The 15706-nt window shown below is 33.4% G+C and overlaps 2 protein-coding genes across 2 annotated transcripts; both read right to left on the reverse strand.

Annotated features, from left to right (window-relative positions):
- Positions 1–900: 900 nt before the first annotated feature.
- LOC102627768 (protein NRT1/ PTR FAMILY 3.1-like) lies at positions 901–6627 on the reverse strand. Its single transcript, XM_006481972.4, has 4 exons — positions 6420–6627; positions 3435–3652; positions 2637–3196; positions 901–2207 (listed from the first exon to the last, which is right to left on the reverse strand). Exons 1-4 carry the CDS (start codon positions 6568–6570, stop codon positions 1256–1258), a joined length of 1881 nt encoding a protein of 626 aa, XP_006482035.1. The 5' UTR covers positions 6571–6627; the 3' UTR covers positions 901–1255.
- Positions 6628–10913: 4286 nt separating this feature from the next.
- Positions 10914–14244, reverse strand: LOC102628063 (exocyst complex component SEC15A). The gene is made up of 2 exons (XM_006481973.4): positions 13959–14244; positions 10914–13500 (listed from the first exon to the last, which is right to left on the reverse strand). The coding sequence occupies exon 2, from the start codon at positions 13483–13485 to the stop codon at positions 11113–11115; it is 2373 nt and encodes a 790-aa protein (XP_006482036.2). The 5' UTR covers positions 13486–13500; positions 13959–14244; the 3' UTR covers positions 10914–11112.
- Positions 14245–15706: the final 1462 nt, after the last annotated feature.

Raw genomic sequence — 15706 nt, forward strand, 5'->3', positions numbered from 1 at the left:
TATATAATCCAAATCGATATTTTTAACCCTTAGCTTACCTCTAGAATTCAAGCACGGGTTACTACTATCCTTAAAAGACTGCTGGGCCCAAAATTGTGATTTTCTTCGGTTAAAATGATTAAAAATTTTAACACATCTTTTAAATTATTTAATGGGTCTACATAGTAAAACTGATGTAACTATAATAATCTATTATTAAGGTTATATCTGATATATATTTTACAAAAGTTGTACCAAAATATATATATGTATATATTATCAGTTCCAAATAGATCAGTTTGATGATAACAATCCAAAATTTTTTAAAATATAATTAAAAATTAAAAAAATTAGGCTTATTCCTTCTTAAATTAAAAATTTATTGTTTATTCAATTACAGTGCATTATTTTATCTCGAAACTCCAGAGTTTATATCCACGATTCATGAGTAAGGCATGTTTTGAAGTTTATAGGTGAATTAAAAAAGATAATTAAAAAAATGGAACATAATTAAAACAGTAGAAGTTAAGTTGTATAGAATATTTATTTAAAAAAAAAAAAAGCACAGGATGGTGACTGAATAATTGTTGTGCTTAAAGAGAAAAACATTACGGGCAGAAGATAAAAAGGGCGTTGCAAAAGTGTTAAAGAGAAAAAAAAAAGGAGGGGTTAGGTTTTATTAATGTGGAAAATAAGTATATTTATTAGGGGTATTTTCAGGAGACAATATGAGCTTTCCTTTTTAGATAATTTTTTCTTCATAACTGTCAGAAAAATTACACTTTTTTTTTTAGATATAAATGTATGACAATCAAACACAAGTTTTTTTTTTGAATACTGATTAATCATCATATTACTGCATTACACAGATATTTACAACTGCTATTATAGCAGATATATTATACTGATATTTACAATCAGAAATACATAATTATGACTTATATTATTACATTGAATTCTGTGAAGTACATGACCAGATAAATAATTCCTTACAGAAGAGGGATGTCCATACTCCACTCGTATTGCACGAGGGAGAGGAAATTTTTGAAATATTAAACAAATAAGCACGTTAGCCCCCACAAAAGCATTTGTGGGGGCTTGAACCGCTGCCCTCATTGTGAGGGCAGCAGCCCACCACTCCGACCAAGGCCGAAGTGGCGACAATCAAACACAAGTTAAAAAAAAATAAAAGTTCTTAAGTAGATTTATTGAATTTATTTTTATTTTGGATATTGTACTCTAAATGAAAATACTTGCATCGTTTTCACACCTCGATCTAAACAGTCGCGTTTCTCACTAATTCTATGTCTCCATGCCCATTACCAATAGCATCATTCAATCTCTTATACGGAATTTCACCATCTTCAATTTTTTTATCTTCATCTTTGTCATCTTCACACACTTCTTCCAAAGGCTTGTAGGTATAAAACCAAGCACATATGACATAATACACTAGATTAATGACTTGAATCCCACTCACAAGCCAATAATAATGTTCCAATCTTCCCCTGTTCAGGTTCCGATCAGGCAGCCAATTGTTCTTTGAGCCTGTATATTTGTGCACAAGTGTTACCACCAATGTACCAATATAATTCCCCATTGATATTGCTATCCAATAAAGTGCCACAGCTGTGCTTCTCATGCTTTCTGGTGACTGATCATAAAGGAATTCCAAGTGCCCAACTGACATAAATACTTCTGCTACTCCATGAAGGCAGTACTGAGGCACCAACCAAAATACACTTATGGGAATAATCGCTTTCGGGTCATCCAGTAAGTGATGATTTGCTGCCACTTTTTTCCGTTTGATCTCAACAAATGATGAAACGATAGTTGCCAGAATGTTAATCGCGAAGCCAACGCCCATTCTTTGCAGGCAAGAGATGCCTGCTGGGTTCCCTGTGAATCTACGAGCAATGGGGACAAAAATGCGTTCGTATAATGCAAGTCCGATGAGCATTGTCAGGATTCCGAAAATTGACAAACTGGCTGGTGGGATCTTGAAGGAGTGAGTTAAGTGGGTATTCATTGTGCGAGCTTGTTGGATGGTGAAGCTGTGTTGATGAGATGATGCCGTGACAAGTAAAATTCCTGCAGCCCAAACAGGCAACATTCTGATTATGGATTTTAACTCCTCAACTCTGTGGACGGTGGCTAACCTCCAGAGATTTGGTGGGCTCGAATTTGTTGTCTCGCCCTCTGTAACTGTCGCTGCTTTATCCAACCACCTGCAAACTTAGATGTTATTGAAGCTGACATAAAAGCTGAATGACCAGGATTTCCTCCTAGTCGGAGATTTCCAGAGCAAAATTTTTCTGATAGCTTTTCTGTTTTAGCAGATTATGAGGAGCAGGGCTCATTATATGTTCTGATTAGGTAAACTAAGTAATTTTTCAATTAGAGATCCCTGATTTTAATTTAGATTTCAATAAAGTCAGGGATTAATAAAATTAAATTAAATTTTAATACACTATATAATAAAATACATTACATTAGAATTTGTGTTTATTTTATTTTTTAATTAATCCTTAAAGTTAGAGATCCTTATTTCAAAACTACTTTGGTAAACTTAGTTTGTATTTATTTTAATAAAGTTCCCTCGTTCCGAGGATTTTATTAAAAAAAATGAAAAAAAAAGATTGTGCAGCATTTCTTACTTGAATTGATTTGTGTGGACAAGTGTTCCATGCACAGAAATGACAGAATCAAGTTCTCCGTTTCGGTACAAAAGCCTTGGATCTTCTGGAACAATGGCTTTCCTTTTCTTGAAAGCTGCAACAATCACTTGAGTCAATCTAGTCAATGGGCTACCTCCAGGCTTCAATTTCACATAAAGAGGTGAACCGAAAACGAAGGCAAGAACAGACATAACCATTCCAATGGCAGGGATTCCAAAACCCAAGCCCCAGCCCACATTATCTTGTATGTAAACCACAACAGTTAAAGCAGTCAGTGTTGCCATTCCCATGCAGAAATAATACCAATTGAAGAAGTTCCACTTCCGATTGGCAACGGTTGCCTTTCTCATGTCAATTTGATCTGCTGCAAAGGCAACAACACACGGTCTTATGCCACCGGAGCCGAGGGATGAGAGGAGGAGCGAGATGTAGAGAACCCCTAACTGCAAGCCTGAGGCTTCCCTGCAGTTCTTTTGAGTTGGGCACGGCGGCGGCCGAAGCCCTGGGAGGACTGCTGATAAAGTGATGGCCACTAGTCCCTGTGACATCATGCGCACATATAAAGTCTCGTTAAGTTTTTTGAAATATACTCCAAAACTACTATAAATACACACGTTACACAATATGTTTAAATTTAAAAGCTCTGCACAATTTAAACCCGCATACTAATATTTAAATTCGTAATTAAAACATATGAGTCGTACAACAATATAATTAAATCATGTTTTAAGTGGATGGACGAGCAAATGCAGCGGAGTAGGGGCTTTTTCCGGATACCATTTCGTAGATAATTGAGCCGCCGGTGATGGTCCAGAACCTGCCGGCAAAGGAGTCAGCAATGAGAGCTCCAATGAGTGAAGTGAAGCTTGATGTTCCGCCAAAGTTGGTGAGAGTATTGGAGGCTTGTACCAAGGGCATGTTTAGCTCCTGGGTTAGGTATGATATCAAGTTGGCATGAGAACCGGCTGATGCAAATCTGTCGCATATTTCATTGGCTGAAAGGAGAAATGAAAAGAATAATCAATTAGTCACACTCTCTCATCAATCCAAGTTGTGAGTCCAAGCCCAAGCCCGTTGGGTTAGTCCATACTCCATGTCTCCACATAGGTAATTATCAATGAAGGATCAAAATTAGAATAAAAATACAAATAAATGAAAGCGAAAGGACACGGGTCCCCTGCTCCCATTTCTTCCGAAAAAAACTTCAATATAATATATTCTCAGTGTAATTCATGCGTAATCGGTTAGAAAACTTTCCGAATAAGGACAGTGAAGTTTTTGGGACGACTTCGGAGGCAATCATCTCAGGCAGTGTTTATTTTTTAGATTAGGAGTGTGGAGTGTGGATTCCTCTTACTCCAATGTTTACTTACCTTAAAAAAGAGAGGAGTGGGAGTGAAAATCCGTGGGTCCTACTCAATTTTGAAGTGGAGAGTGAGATTCTCACTCCCATGGGGGGAGGTGGGAGTGGGAATCCACTCCCCCCTCTTCCCATTTTATCCTTATAAAAATAAATAAATAATATCATATTTAATAAAATAAATAATATCATATTTATTAAAAATAATAATTATATCATATTTATTTTATTAAATTTAATAAAAAAATAAAAAAATGTTATATTTAAATTAATAATATTAAACATTAATTTTAATAAATATTAATTATTTATTTAATTAATAATAATAAATATTTTATTCTAAAAATATATTAATTTTGTACTATATTATCAATAATAATATTTCATTTGTGTTGCTATTATTAATAATTTTTATTCACATAATTTAAATTTAAATTAATAAAAAATTATGATTTACATAATTAAGAATATTAGTAATTATTATTAATTTATAAATATAATAAAATATTTATTTTATTTTCCAAATATATTTTTTATTAATTTTTTAATTACAAATTATAATTCTGTACATAAGGATAAAATTGTAATTTAAAACAATTTACTCCCAATCCAAGATAAAGTAAACAAATAATTAGGATTCTGATTGACAATCCATACTTTCATTTAGTCTAAGTAAACATCATACTCTCACTGCCACTCCACACTCCTAATCCAAGGATTCTCACTCCTCAAGATTTCCACTCCAATCCAAAAAGTAAACGCAACATCAATGTCGTTAGTTCATTTCTTTGTGGATATTGAGAATTTTCAATAAAAAAAGGAAAGTGGTCATCAAGATAATGTGGGATCTTTTCCTCGCTATTTTATTATAAATGGTAAATGACATAGAATTGCCGCTCTTTATTAACTCATTAAATGGATTAACCACTGCAATTACAATTAAGTACTAGTAGCAGCCTATAATAGAAAGAGCTTTTGGTGTCGCGTCCTTGTAATTAGGTACCACGACAACATATTTTTAAAATTTAATATTATGATTGATAATGTTATATATGTTGAATTATTAACATTTTACCCAAACATAATGACATGATTAGTTGATATTTTTGACAAATCATACCTTAAATAATACTAATACCATATCCTTACTCTAATAGAGATGGTTAAATTCTCTATAGGTTTGAGGCCTCATGTGACTCTACCCCAAGTGAAGTGAATTTTGAATAATTTTCAAGGAATAGAGTAGGGAATAGGGGAAAAATAAACCCCAAATTCTTCATGGAGTAAGGTTTGGTTTGTACTCCCCACCCCACTCTCACCCCTATCCCCATTATATATAAATATTTTTTTTAATTTTTATTTAATAATTTTTATTTTATCAATTACAATGTTAGTTAATAAATTTTCTTTTTATTTTTACTTGACATAAATAGGCTATAACTAAAAGAAAACCCTACAATATAATTTTTATTCAACTTAAAACATTGTTATGTTTCCTTTTCTCTCTTAAGATATTGTTCTCTTCGAACATTTTTTTATTTTAATATTATTTCAAGATATTATTTTAAACATTTGGAGTTTTTTAAAAATAATTTAAATACTTTATAATGTAATAATAATTTTATTTAATTATTTAGTTTTTAACTTATTGAAATTATGTATCTATATCTACTATAAAATAAATAAATGAGAAATAAGATGAGAATGAAAAAATCATTCTCCACGTGGAGATTCTCCATCTACACCCCCACTAAATTTATTAGAGAATAGGGTAGAGAATAAAGGTGAAATTTTTAATGGGGTGGGGAATGGAGTAGGCCTCCCCACCCCCACCTCACCCTATTACCGTCCTTATACTCTAAGCTAGTCTAAAATTTGACTAACCGTATCTACCTATCTAGTGTAAAAATTTTAAGATCAAACGACGGCGATCGATGTTTTTAAGCATAAACTCACTCTGAACGGTGATAATTTTTAATGGGGTGGGGAATGGAGTAGGCCTCCCCACTCCCACCTCACCCTGTTACCATCCCTATACTCTAAGCTAGGCTAAAATTTGACTAACCGTATCTGGTGTAAAAATTTTAAGATCAAACGACGGCGATCGATGTTTTTAAGCCTCTGAATGGTGATAATTTTTTTCTCTCGACCATAATGTCGAATACAAAATCTCTTCATTCGTGAGACATATACTGCATTGTTATTATTCTTGCAGCTATACATACATGGCGTTAAAAGATCGGAGGAGCTAAGAAAAAGTAACGTGAAGAACTGAATGTGATTGTGTTATCCAAGACTGAAAAATAATTAAAAAGGAACAAAAGAACAAAATTGCTGCGGCATGCACGTTGGCAGATGGGAATAGACAAATAAAGAGGGAACTGATGATGAACTCAACTCACCAAAAATGAATGGCATTGTTTTGATTCCTCCAAGCTGCTTCTTCTTCTTCTTCTTCTTCAGCTTCCCCTTTCCATCATCTTGGTCGATGATCTTCTCCTGATCTTCCTGCAGCTCCCCATCATCAGCCTTGTTATTTTTTTCAAACTCCATTAGTTACTCTCAAGCTAGCCACACAGCCACATGCACTGCAGGAATCAAGAGAGAGCCAGCTATTAATAAATATATGGGGCGAAGGAAGTGTGAACAAATTGCTAGCGTTGTGATTGGAGGGCAATCAAATGAATCAATCATAAGTGGGAGGGAGGGACCATAAATTGACTTCATTGCCTTGTGATGCGGTATCTTATGTCATATTTTTTGGTTTCATCAATCTTGTCTTAATACCAACAAATTGTTTTAATTTGTTGCCTCCAAAAGAAAATAAAGAATAACAACAATTACATCAGAATATTCACATGCAAACCCACCATTAACATACATACATACATTACGTAAATTCGCCATTCAAAATATATTGTTGGGGGGGGGGGGGGGGGGGGGGGGGGGGGGGTGAAGAAAGTCCAATGGACAGCCAATGAGCCAAGTTTATCTAATTTGATCTTTACAGTGAAAACCGGGAATGAAAATGGATTAATTTCCCGTCATGCTAATTGTATTTAAAAGTCTGATTACTCTATCATTGCGTTAACGATCCAAAATATTCAAATGTGTAAATATGTAATCCTTATGAAAATGACTCAAAGTGATTGAATTTAACAATAGAATCAAAATATACAACAAAAAGGAACTCTTAATAATAATAATAATAATAATAATAAAACGTGTGCGCGTGTGTTGCGTTGGGTGAAAAGTAAATACTCATATAAGATTACAATAGGATGTTACCATTTCAGACATTATAGAAGTGACATTATATGTCATTAAGATTGTAATAACGTAATAATTGGCCTATTTTGTACCGGATGAATTAATGTTAAAAAAAAAGAAGAAAAAGTTAAGTGTGAAGAAGACTGAAAACTTCAAAAAGCATTTGGGGATACGACGGCTGTGTTTTCATTTGCTTTGACGATTAGGTACGTCTCTAAATTTGATTTGCTTTGACATTGAGTACACATTTGGTCTTTCATGGTCCTGCCTAGGCGTGAGCCACGATCGCTCCCTTTCTTTTCGTCTGTGCAGTCTGTGTCTGCCAAGAATTCTTCTTTTTTTTTTTTGGTCCCCTTCAAGTGAAATATCCGTTCATTTTCCAAAAATCTCAAATGTCCAGCCTAACAAAAATTAATTCATTAAAGTAAGAATCAACGAATTATTTCGGATGCTTTAGCTAACCTAAATTTGGACGCTTGCAATTCTTTAGTGAATCTTTAATTTTATGTGATGGGGTTCGGCTCCTGATCCATTGCATGGCCTTAATAATTTTTTTTCCCCCCCTTTCTGGTGTAGGTGTTATCCTTCCTCCTTTTAATTAATTTTTATTACTAACTTTTCCCTTTTGGCGTCTAGGTTTGCTTAATTTTTTTTTGGAAAAAAAAAAAACAACAGTAAGTTGAATTATTGTTTGATTTAAAAACTTAAATAGTTAAACTTGATGGTGATTAGTGCAATGATTTTATATATTTAAGATCTAACAATCCCGATTAATCATGAAACATTTACATTTCACAATCACAGAAAAAATTAAAAAAATAAGATACATATAACAGGGGTAAAAGCTCATTTAGTCCCTGTATTTTAAGATTAGTGTCCATTTAGTCTCCGTATTTATAAAAATACCTCGAAACATCCGTGTCGTTAAAGTATTGATACCCATACCGTTACTTTTTATTTCTTCTGGCTTACTTTTACAATATTACCCTTTTATAATAATTTTTTGTTTGGACATTAATTAAAATAAAATAATTAAATTACCAATTTAATCCTAAAAAATAAAATAAAATTATATTAATTTTTAATTGTCAAAAATTGTATGCAAACTATCAAGTGTGCAAATGGTGCTTGCAAAAAAATTAATATAATTTTTTCAGGGTTAAATTGGTAATTTAATTATTTTATTTTTATTAATGTCCAAACAAAACAATTATTATAAAATGGTAATATTGTAAAAGTAAGCCAAAAGAAATAAAAAGTAATGATAAGGGTATCAATACTTTAACGGTATAGATGTTTCGAAGTATTTTTAAAAAGGGTAATTTTTAAAAACCTCCCCTGAGATTTGGGCTTGTTGCAAGTAGATGGCGAGAATTGATTTATTTATAAAAAACCCCCTACCGTCAGTTAAGTTTAACATTGACCGTTAGTTGACCATGTAAAGACAATATTACCCTTAACAATAGTTTGTAAACGAAAATAACTAAAAAAAAACTAAAATTATTGGTGCAAAAAGCACAAACCCTATTTTTTGACAATTTTATCCTTGTCAATTCTAAAAATTTACAATATCATAGGTAAAGATTATGACTATTTCATTTTTAAATTTTTAATTTTATCTTTCTTGTAGGAATTTTAAGGAAATATCAATAATTTAAAGAGGATTTTTTAATTTTTTAATTTTAACTTTTTTATAGGAACTTTAAGAAAATATCAATAATTTAAAAAGTGTAAAATAGCTAATAATTTTGGTTTTTTTTTAGTTATTTTCGTTTATAAACTATTGTTAAAGGTAATATTGTCTTTGCACGGTCAACTAACGGTCAATGTTAAACTTAACTGACGGTATGAGATTTTTTACAAATAAATCAATTCTCGCCATCTACTTGTAACAAACCCAAACCTCAGGGGAGGTTTTTAAAAATTACCCTTTTTAAAAATATGAAAACTAAATAAACACTAATATTAAAATATAAGGATTAAATAGACTTTTACCCCATATAACAGTATAGAAGAAAGCGATAATATAGATAACTACATAATTAAAATGAGTGGCAGGTAAGAGCGAAAAGTATGAGCTGCAAGCCATTTATTATACACACATTTGTAGGCATCCATCTTCGTCCAAGCACCTTGAATCTTATCTTGATTAGTTTTCATGATTAATTAGGTGAAATAATCTAAAGAACGTATTGATCATTTAATTAGGCTCTTTAATGTGAGGATTAGCATTCAAACTCTAGTTTGACTTGCATGATTAGTAACTTGTTTCCTCCCCCTTCTTCTGATGGCTTTAGGTGGGAATGAATAGAAGGAGAAATTTTATCCAGTAAACTAACAAATTACTCGAACATGTACCATATAGCCATTGAGTAATGAGGTGGGATTAATAACTTCCAATCATTTGATTTTCCGATTTGCAAGAGAACAAAATTAAAAAATTATGAACGAGGGCATAGTTTATTGCAAATTGAAAGTAATGAAACACTTGCATTAATATATTATCCATGAAAATGGAAAAAATGAGAGAGAAATTATAGCAAGCATGACGTACTCACTTACGCAGAGTAAGCAAGAAATCAAACTATGTTGACGGTCGCCCTGTCTGTTATTTGTTAATGCTTTACGGCCGGGCTATAGAATGCAAACAAGAAAATCAAATCCTTACCTAAAGATTACAAAGGAGAAAATGACAACTTCCTAGCGAAGTCCGTGATTGATTGATGCATCGAGCGCCAGCTCAACACACCTTGTAGTGTAGGTTCAATTTGTATATTTAATTACTTCTTCAGTAATTATTTTAATTAACTAATATGTATTTTCTATGCTAATTTTACAAGAGCACGAGACACATCTGAAAGTATATAATTTTATTTGTGATGTTCGTTATCCAATTCTAGCCAATCAATCTCATCAATTCATTATCAATGGGCCTTTGGTCCAGTGGGAGAACCCTTGTACTTAAAATAATGAGTACAAGGGTTCGAGCCTTCATAAAAGCATAAAAATATTTATGGGGCTTATTTACAATCCTTCCTCAATTATCAAATAATTGAGTGGAGCCAGTCTATTTCTCACGAAATGTGAGTAGAGTGGACAACCTTGAAATATTTGAGAGGGTTTGAAGAATTTGGACAGCGCTTCAGAGGAGTACATGCCACGAAGAAGGTCCCAATTATAGAATCTGTTTGTAAATATTAATTGTAATACATACAGTTCACGAAATGTAAGTAGAGTGGACAACCCTGGAATATTTGAGAGTGTTTGAAGAATTTGGACAGCTCTTCAGAGGAGTACATGCCACGAAGAAGGTCCCAATTGTAAGTAGAGTGGACAACCCTGGAATATTTGAGAGTGTTTGAAGAATTTGGACAGCGCTTCAGAGGAGTACATGCCACGAAGAAGGTCCCAATTGTAAAATCTGTTTGTAAATATTAATTATAATACATACAGTCTTGTATAACAGTATTCAAAAAAAAAAAAATCTCATCAATTCATTCACTTCACTTTCTATTTGATGTTATTTTCACACTGTGGGTGCATAACAGCGTCAGGAAAGACACAGCTTTCGCAGGGCAAGCATATCCCAAGGGGAAGAAAATAACATGATTTAAAAAAAACAAATAAATAAGAAACAAAATTAATTGCACAAGGCAACGGAGTTTATAGAAACTTTCATAGAAGAATTTACTGAGCATGAAAATTGATGAATCAGTTTTGTTCTAAACATCAAATAGGAAAAAAATAATAATAATTAAAAAAAAAGAAGAAAATTATGTAAAAAATAACTACTATTACTCCTAATGTCAGACTTTTCAACCTTGCTCAATTGAAGTCCTTCAATCTCCTCTTCAACATGTCCATTGATTTCTTTCGAGAGCTTTGCTTTGTATTTCTGCTTGATAGACTTCCAAAGATCCCGTCTGGAGAATCCTTAAATTTTTCACAGATGCTCGCCACTTTCTTATAATCCAATGCATTGTAGTTTTTCTCCCTTATTACGGGATTCATGAAGTTCTCTGGCTGACTGCTAATCAAAAGGTTTATCAACTGCCGCGCTTCTACTAAACATCTTCTGAAACTGCCTTCCGGGTTTATCTCACTCAAACCAGTAATATGAAACTTCTCATCAGAAAAATCCTCTAGCTTCTTCAAATCATGGTTGATAATGGCAACAGCATTTGCATTAAACCGCTTCACACTATCACTAAGAAATGCTGACACAATAGAATTTGAAATATGCTCAAGTGCACCACTCCCTACCTTGTACAGAGCATCCAAAGGTAAAATTTGCTGCGCAGTGGACATAAGAGTGTCTAGGTAAATAATCACCTCATTCATGTACTCATTCCCATTCTGAGATGTATCCTCCGTAGTCCAATTGATGTTTTCTGTAAGAGCCATAAACTCATCTAACTTGGTGTTCACCAAACTCAGAAGAGTAATATAAGCTGCATCTCTTGACGTTTTTAGGACCACCTTGGCCATCAAAGTTGCTTGAGGCTTCTGGACTGATCGGACTGGGATCCCACACAGTTGGGCTGCGTGTCGGAGGAAATAATCACAAGCTCTTTCAAGAAAAGTAATGTTTGCAGCAATCTGCATGGCTTGAGATACACCAATGGAACCGCCAGTGATTGTATTCAAAATAACTTCATTTAACACGTCAATCAAGAGCTTGTCCAAATACTTTCTTAACACGTCAAAGTAATTAGCATGCATCCCATAAGACAAGTAGTCGACTGATCCTTTGATGAATGACCTGACAATGCGGCAAGCATCAGGTACCATGGAGGAGAATGGGGCAATATATGGAAAAGCTGGCATTATATCTGAGCTCTGGAGATGAAACAACAGAACATTGTTCTCGTAATCTGTATCTTTCTTCATTAGCATCTGCTCGTAAGTATCATTGGTAAGAACAGTAGTAATTTGCTGCTGACACTCTTCCAGAAGAAGTTCATGGTACTTGTCTTGGCTCTTGTCCAGCACCTCAAGAACAGGACCCACTTCATAACCATACTGTCTAAGAGTTGCCCCAAGAAGTGTCACATAATCCTTCACCAGCAGAAGATGTGTTGCAGAATCCATATGAGAAAATTGTTCTTCCAAAACAGATGTTATTTTGGCCACGGCTGTTTCCCACATTGTCTGAAGCTGATCAGGTAATAATAGCCCTCCGGCAGTCCTCAGGACCCGATCCTCCACTATGAAGTATCCAGCAATTTGTGCCAAAAAAGTTTGATATGATTCAACAAATGGCTGCACTGAAGAGATCTGTAAGTCGGAAGTAAGTTGCAATAAGCGATTCCTATAATAATATTCACGAAACTGCGATGGGATCCCAAGGCAAGTATGGATATGATATGCCCGATAAAGTGGCGTGAGATCAAACTTCAAAACTGAATCTTCGTCGATATCCTCAACTTCTAAAGTAAATGAAAAATCTCCAAAGCCTGAAAGATTCTGTTCCTCAGCTTTCCTTTGACGATCCAGCATTTCCTCATCTCTCTGACGAGCTGATGCAGCCCGACCTATTGCTGTTTGTCCAATATCCTTCGCAGAACTCCTTACATGAACTAGCCATTCATTAAATTGACTAGTAACTTTCTTTTCAATATGCGTCTTTATCACTGGAATTGTCTTTTCTATTACCATTTTCAGTGCCTTCACAGGAATAATCTGCAAGTAATTCTTCTCGATCAGATCAATGGTTTTCAGGGCAGGGTAAAACTGGCCATCAGTAATATGATTGTTACACTTAACACAAAGATCCAACACTTGCACACATATCTTGCCCATTTTGATTGCTCCAGTGACATTCTTTTTAATAGCATAAGATTCAAGAAGCTCCTCGAGTTTGATCAGTAATGCACTCCCAACCTCTTGCAACCTATAATTATCACTGGACAGATCACTTTTCAGTTCTTCAGCATCAACTAGCACGCCTCGAAGCTCATCAACTGCGAGGATAAATTCCTCATAGTGAGTCTTACAGAGCTCCTCAATCTCAGCTTCCTTCTTCCTAACAACACTTTTGAGCTGATGAAGCAGCGCTTCTGGACGCCCCGTCTCAAATGCATGCCTCACAATAGGCCCCAAATCATCTCCATTCCCAATCAAAGTTGCAAGGACCAAGTCCTCCCCCGTTGTATCCCCATTCTCTGTCACAATTCTCCTCTTGGTTTTAGCATCCATTATCCAATCAAACCCCTTCAACGCAGAAACAAAACACAATTAATTAACGACACTCACCAAAAAAAAAAAAAAACAAAAGACAAAATTTTATCTTTACATGCAAAAAAAGCACTTCTTTAACAGTCTATAAACATACAGATATTGAGCTATTATTGGGTTCTATATTTTCATTTCTAGCAGATACCCGTAAAAACAATGCACAAAAACAACAATTTGTTGAGATAAAAAAATGATTTTTTGCAAATGGTATCATCAAATAAATAAATCAATCAATCACAGAGATACATCAAACATAACCAAAATAAATGAAATAAATAAATAAGAATCCTCATTTTAACAAAACCACAATTTACCAAAGGCGAAAAATCAGCTACATACACAAAATCCCAAATGAAAATAATGATAATAATAAATAAAAAGAAATAAAAGCAAACGAGAGCAAAGTATAAATGGTGATACGGAGTCGGACTTACAGGTGATAGAAAGAGGGAGAGAGAGAGCGAGGCCGTTGGAAGATTCTAGAGAAGTTGCAAGGAAATCGTTACTTCTGTCGAGATTATCATTTCTTCCTTGTTCAAGTGATTTTTGTACATTGCTTTGGGCTTTTCAATCAAATAAATCGATCACTGATTCATTCTGATTATTGTGTTCCCCTGTTTTTTCTTTATGTTGCTTTCTTTCTGCTTTGCTTTGTTAACATTCCCCCATTTTTTTACTATTTCCACGACATGCTTTGCTTTCTCCACGTCGTTAAAAATAATGAAATTATATTTGTCAGTTCCTCACTTTATATTTGAATAATAACATGGAGTTCCTTACCATTTGTGATTTCCTTATTAAGCTCTAATTTATTCCATTTGTATCAAATACGTCCCCGAGGACTGAATTGACCACGACGGTAAATGATATATTATCATTTTACAGAGCCACAACAACGGTGTTAGCGTTGGACAAGTGGGGACAGCTGTCCCTGCTTGATTAAAATATCCTCTAAATTATTTAAGCACTTGTCCCTGTTAACTTAATTGAAATATTTCATGAGTTAAAAGTTGTGATCACTTATATTGAATTCATTGTTAAATTACCAGTGAACAAAAAAAATTCATTTATAGTTACTTACACAACGATTCTAAAAGTATCGGATCTCCATCTATAAATCAAGTTAATTGTTATTTTTCTTCTTCTTCTTCTTCTTCTTCCTCCCCTTTTTTTTTTTTTTGGAAGATACCTTTTCTTATTTATTTATAAAAACATTTTTTTAAGTTTTCAAAAAATAAAATTATAAAATAATCTTAATATCATTGATTGATTATTGTTAGTTAATACTTCTAAAGTTCTATGTATGAAAGCGGCTTAAACGAGGATGTTTGGAGTCAAAGCCAATCAAAGAATCGCCACCAAACATTCCTTATATATATATATATATATATATATATTTATAGCTCAACAATGTTTGTCTCATACTTTATAGTTTTAACTAGCTTCTATTAAACTCTTCGTGAAATTAGGCTTGTTCGTGTGGATTTTTCTTCTGTGTTTCTACCACATATGTAGTGCCATTCAAATTCCGGAGGGCATTGGCTTTCACCCGAAAAGCTTTAAATGACTATATTAGTGCATAAATATAAATTTTATAAATTCAATTTGAATGAGAAAATAATAGATCCAATCACCTAAAATAACTAATGACGAAGAAGAAGATAATGATAAATTAATTTCCCACAACTTTATTTTAGAATTAAATTTTTACTCTCATTATAGGTATTGATATTGTTTTTACCCTAACAATATTTATCATCTTTTGACATAGATTTGAAGTATTCTATTTCGCAACTCACATATCTTTTGGGAAGAAAATAAAGTGACAAAAGGTCTCGTTTCATCTTACAGTCCTCCTCATTGATGTAAGATTAATTACAGTCTTAATACATACATCTTCGATTAGTATTAACCCTTCAAACAAAATCCATTAATCAACTAATTAATGCTATAAATCATACAATTGACTCTTCCTATTTTTTCATATCTGTTTTTTCTTTGATTAGTGAGTGGGAGCCAAGTCAAATTATCGAAATTCAAGCCAAGCCACCTAAGACAAATTATGAGACTAAAAGCATTTCTTAAGTTAGGTTTTAAAAGTTCTTCAAATGAAATTTATTTAAATGAGACTATCTTCTCTCTCTTTCATATTAAAAAGAGGATTCTCCCTCTTTAAAAAATA

Source organism: Citrus sinensis, chromosome 6, assembly GCF_022201045.2.
Source record: "Citrus sinensis cultivar Valencia sweet orange chromosome 6, DVS_A1.0, whole genome shotgun sequence".
NCBI lineage: Eukaryota > Viridiplantae > Streptophyta > Magnoliopsida > Sapindales > Rutaceae > Citrus > Citrus sinensis.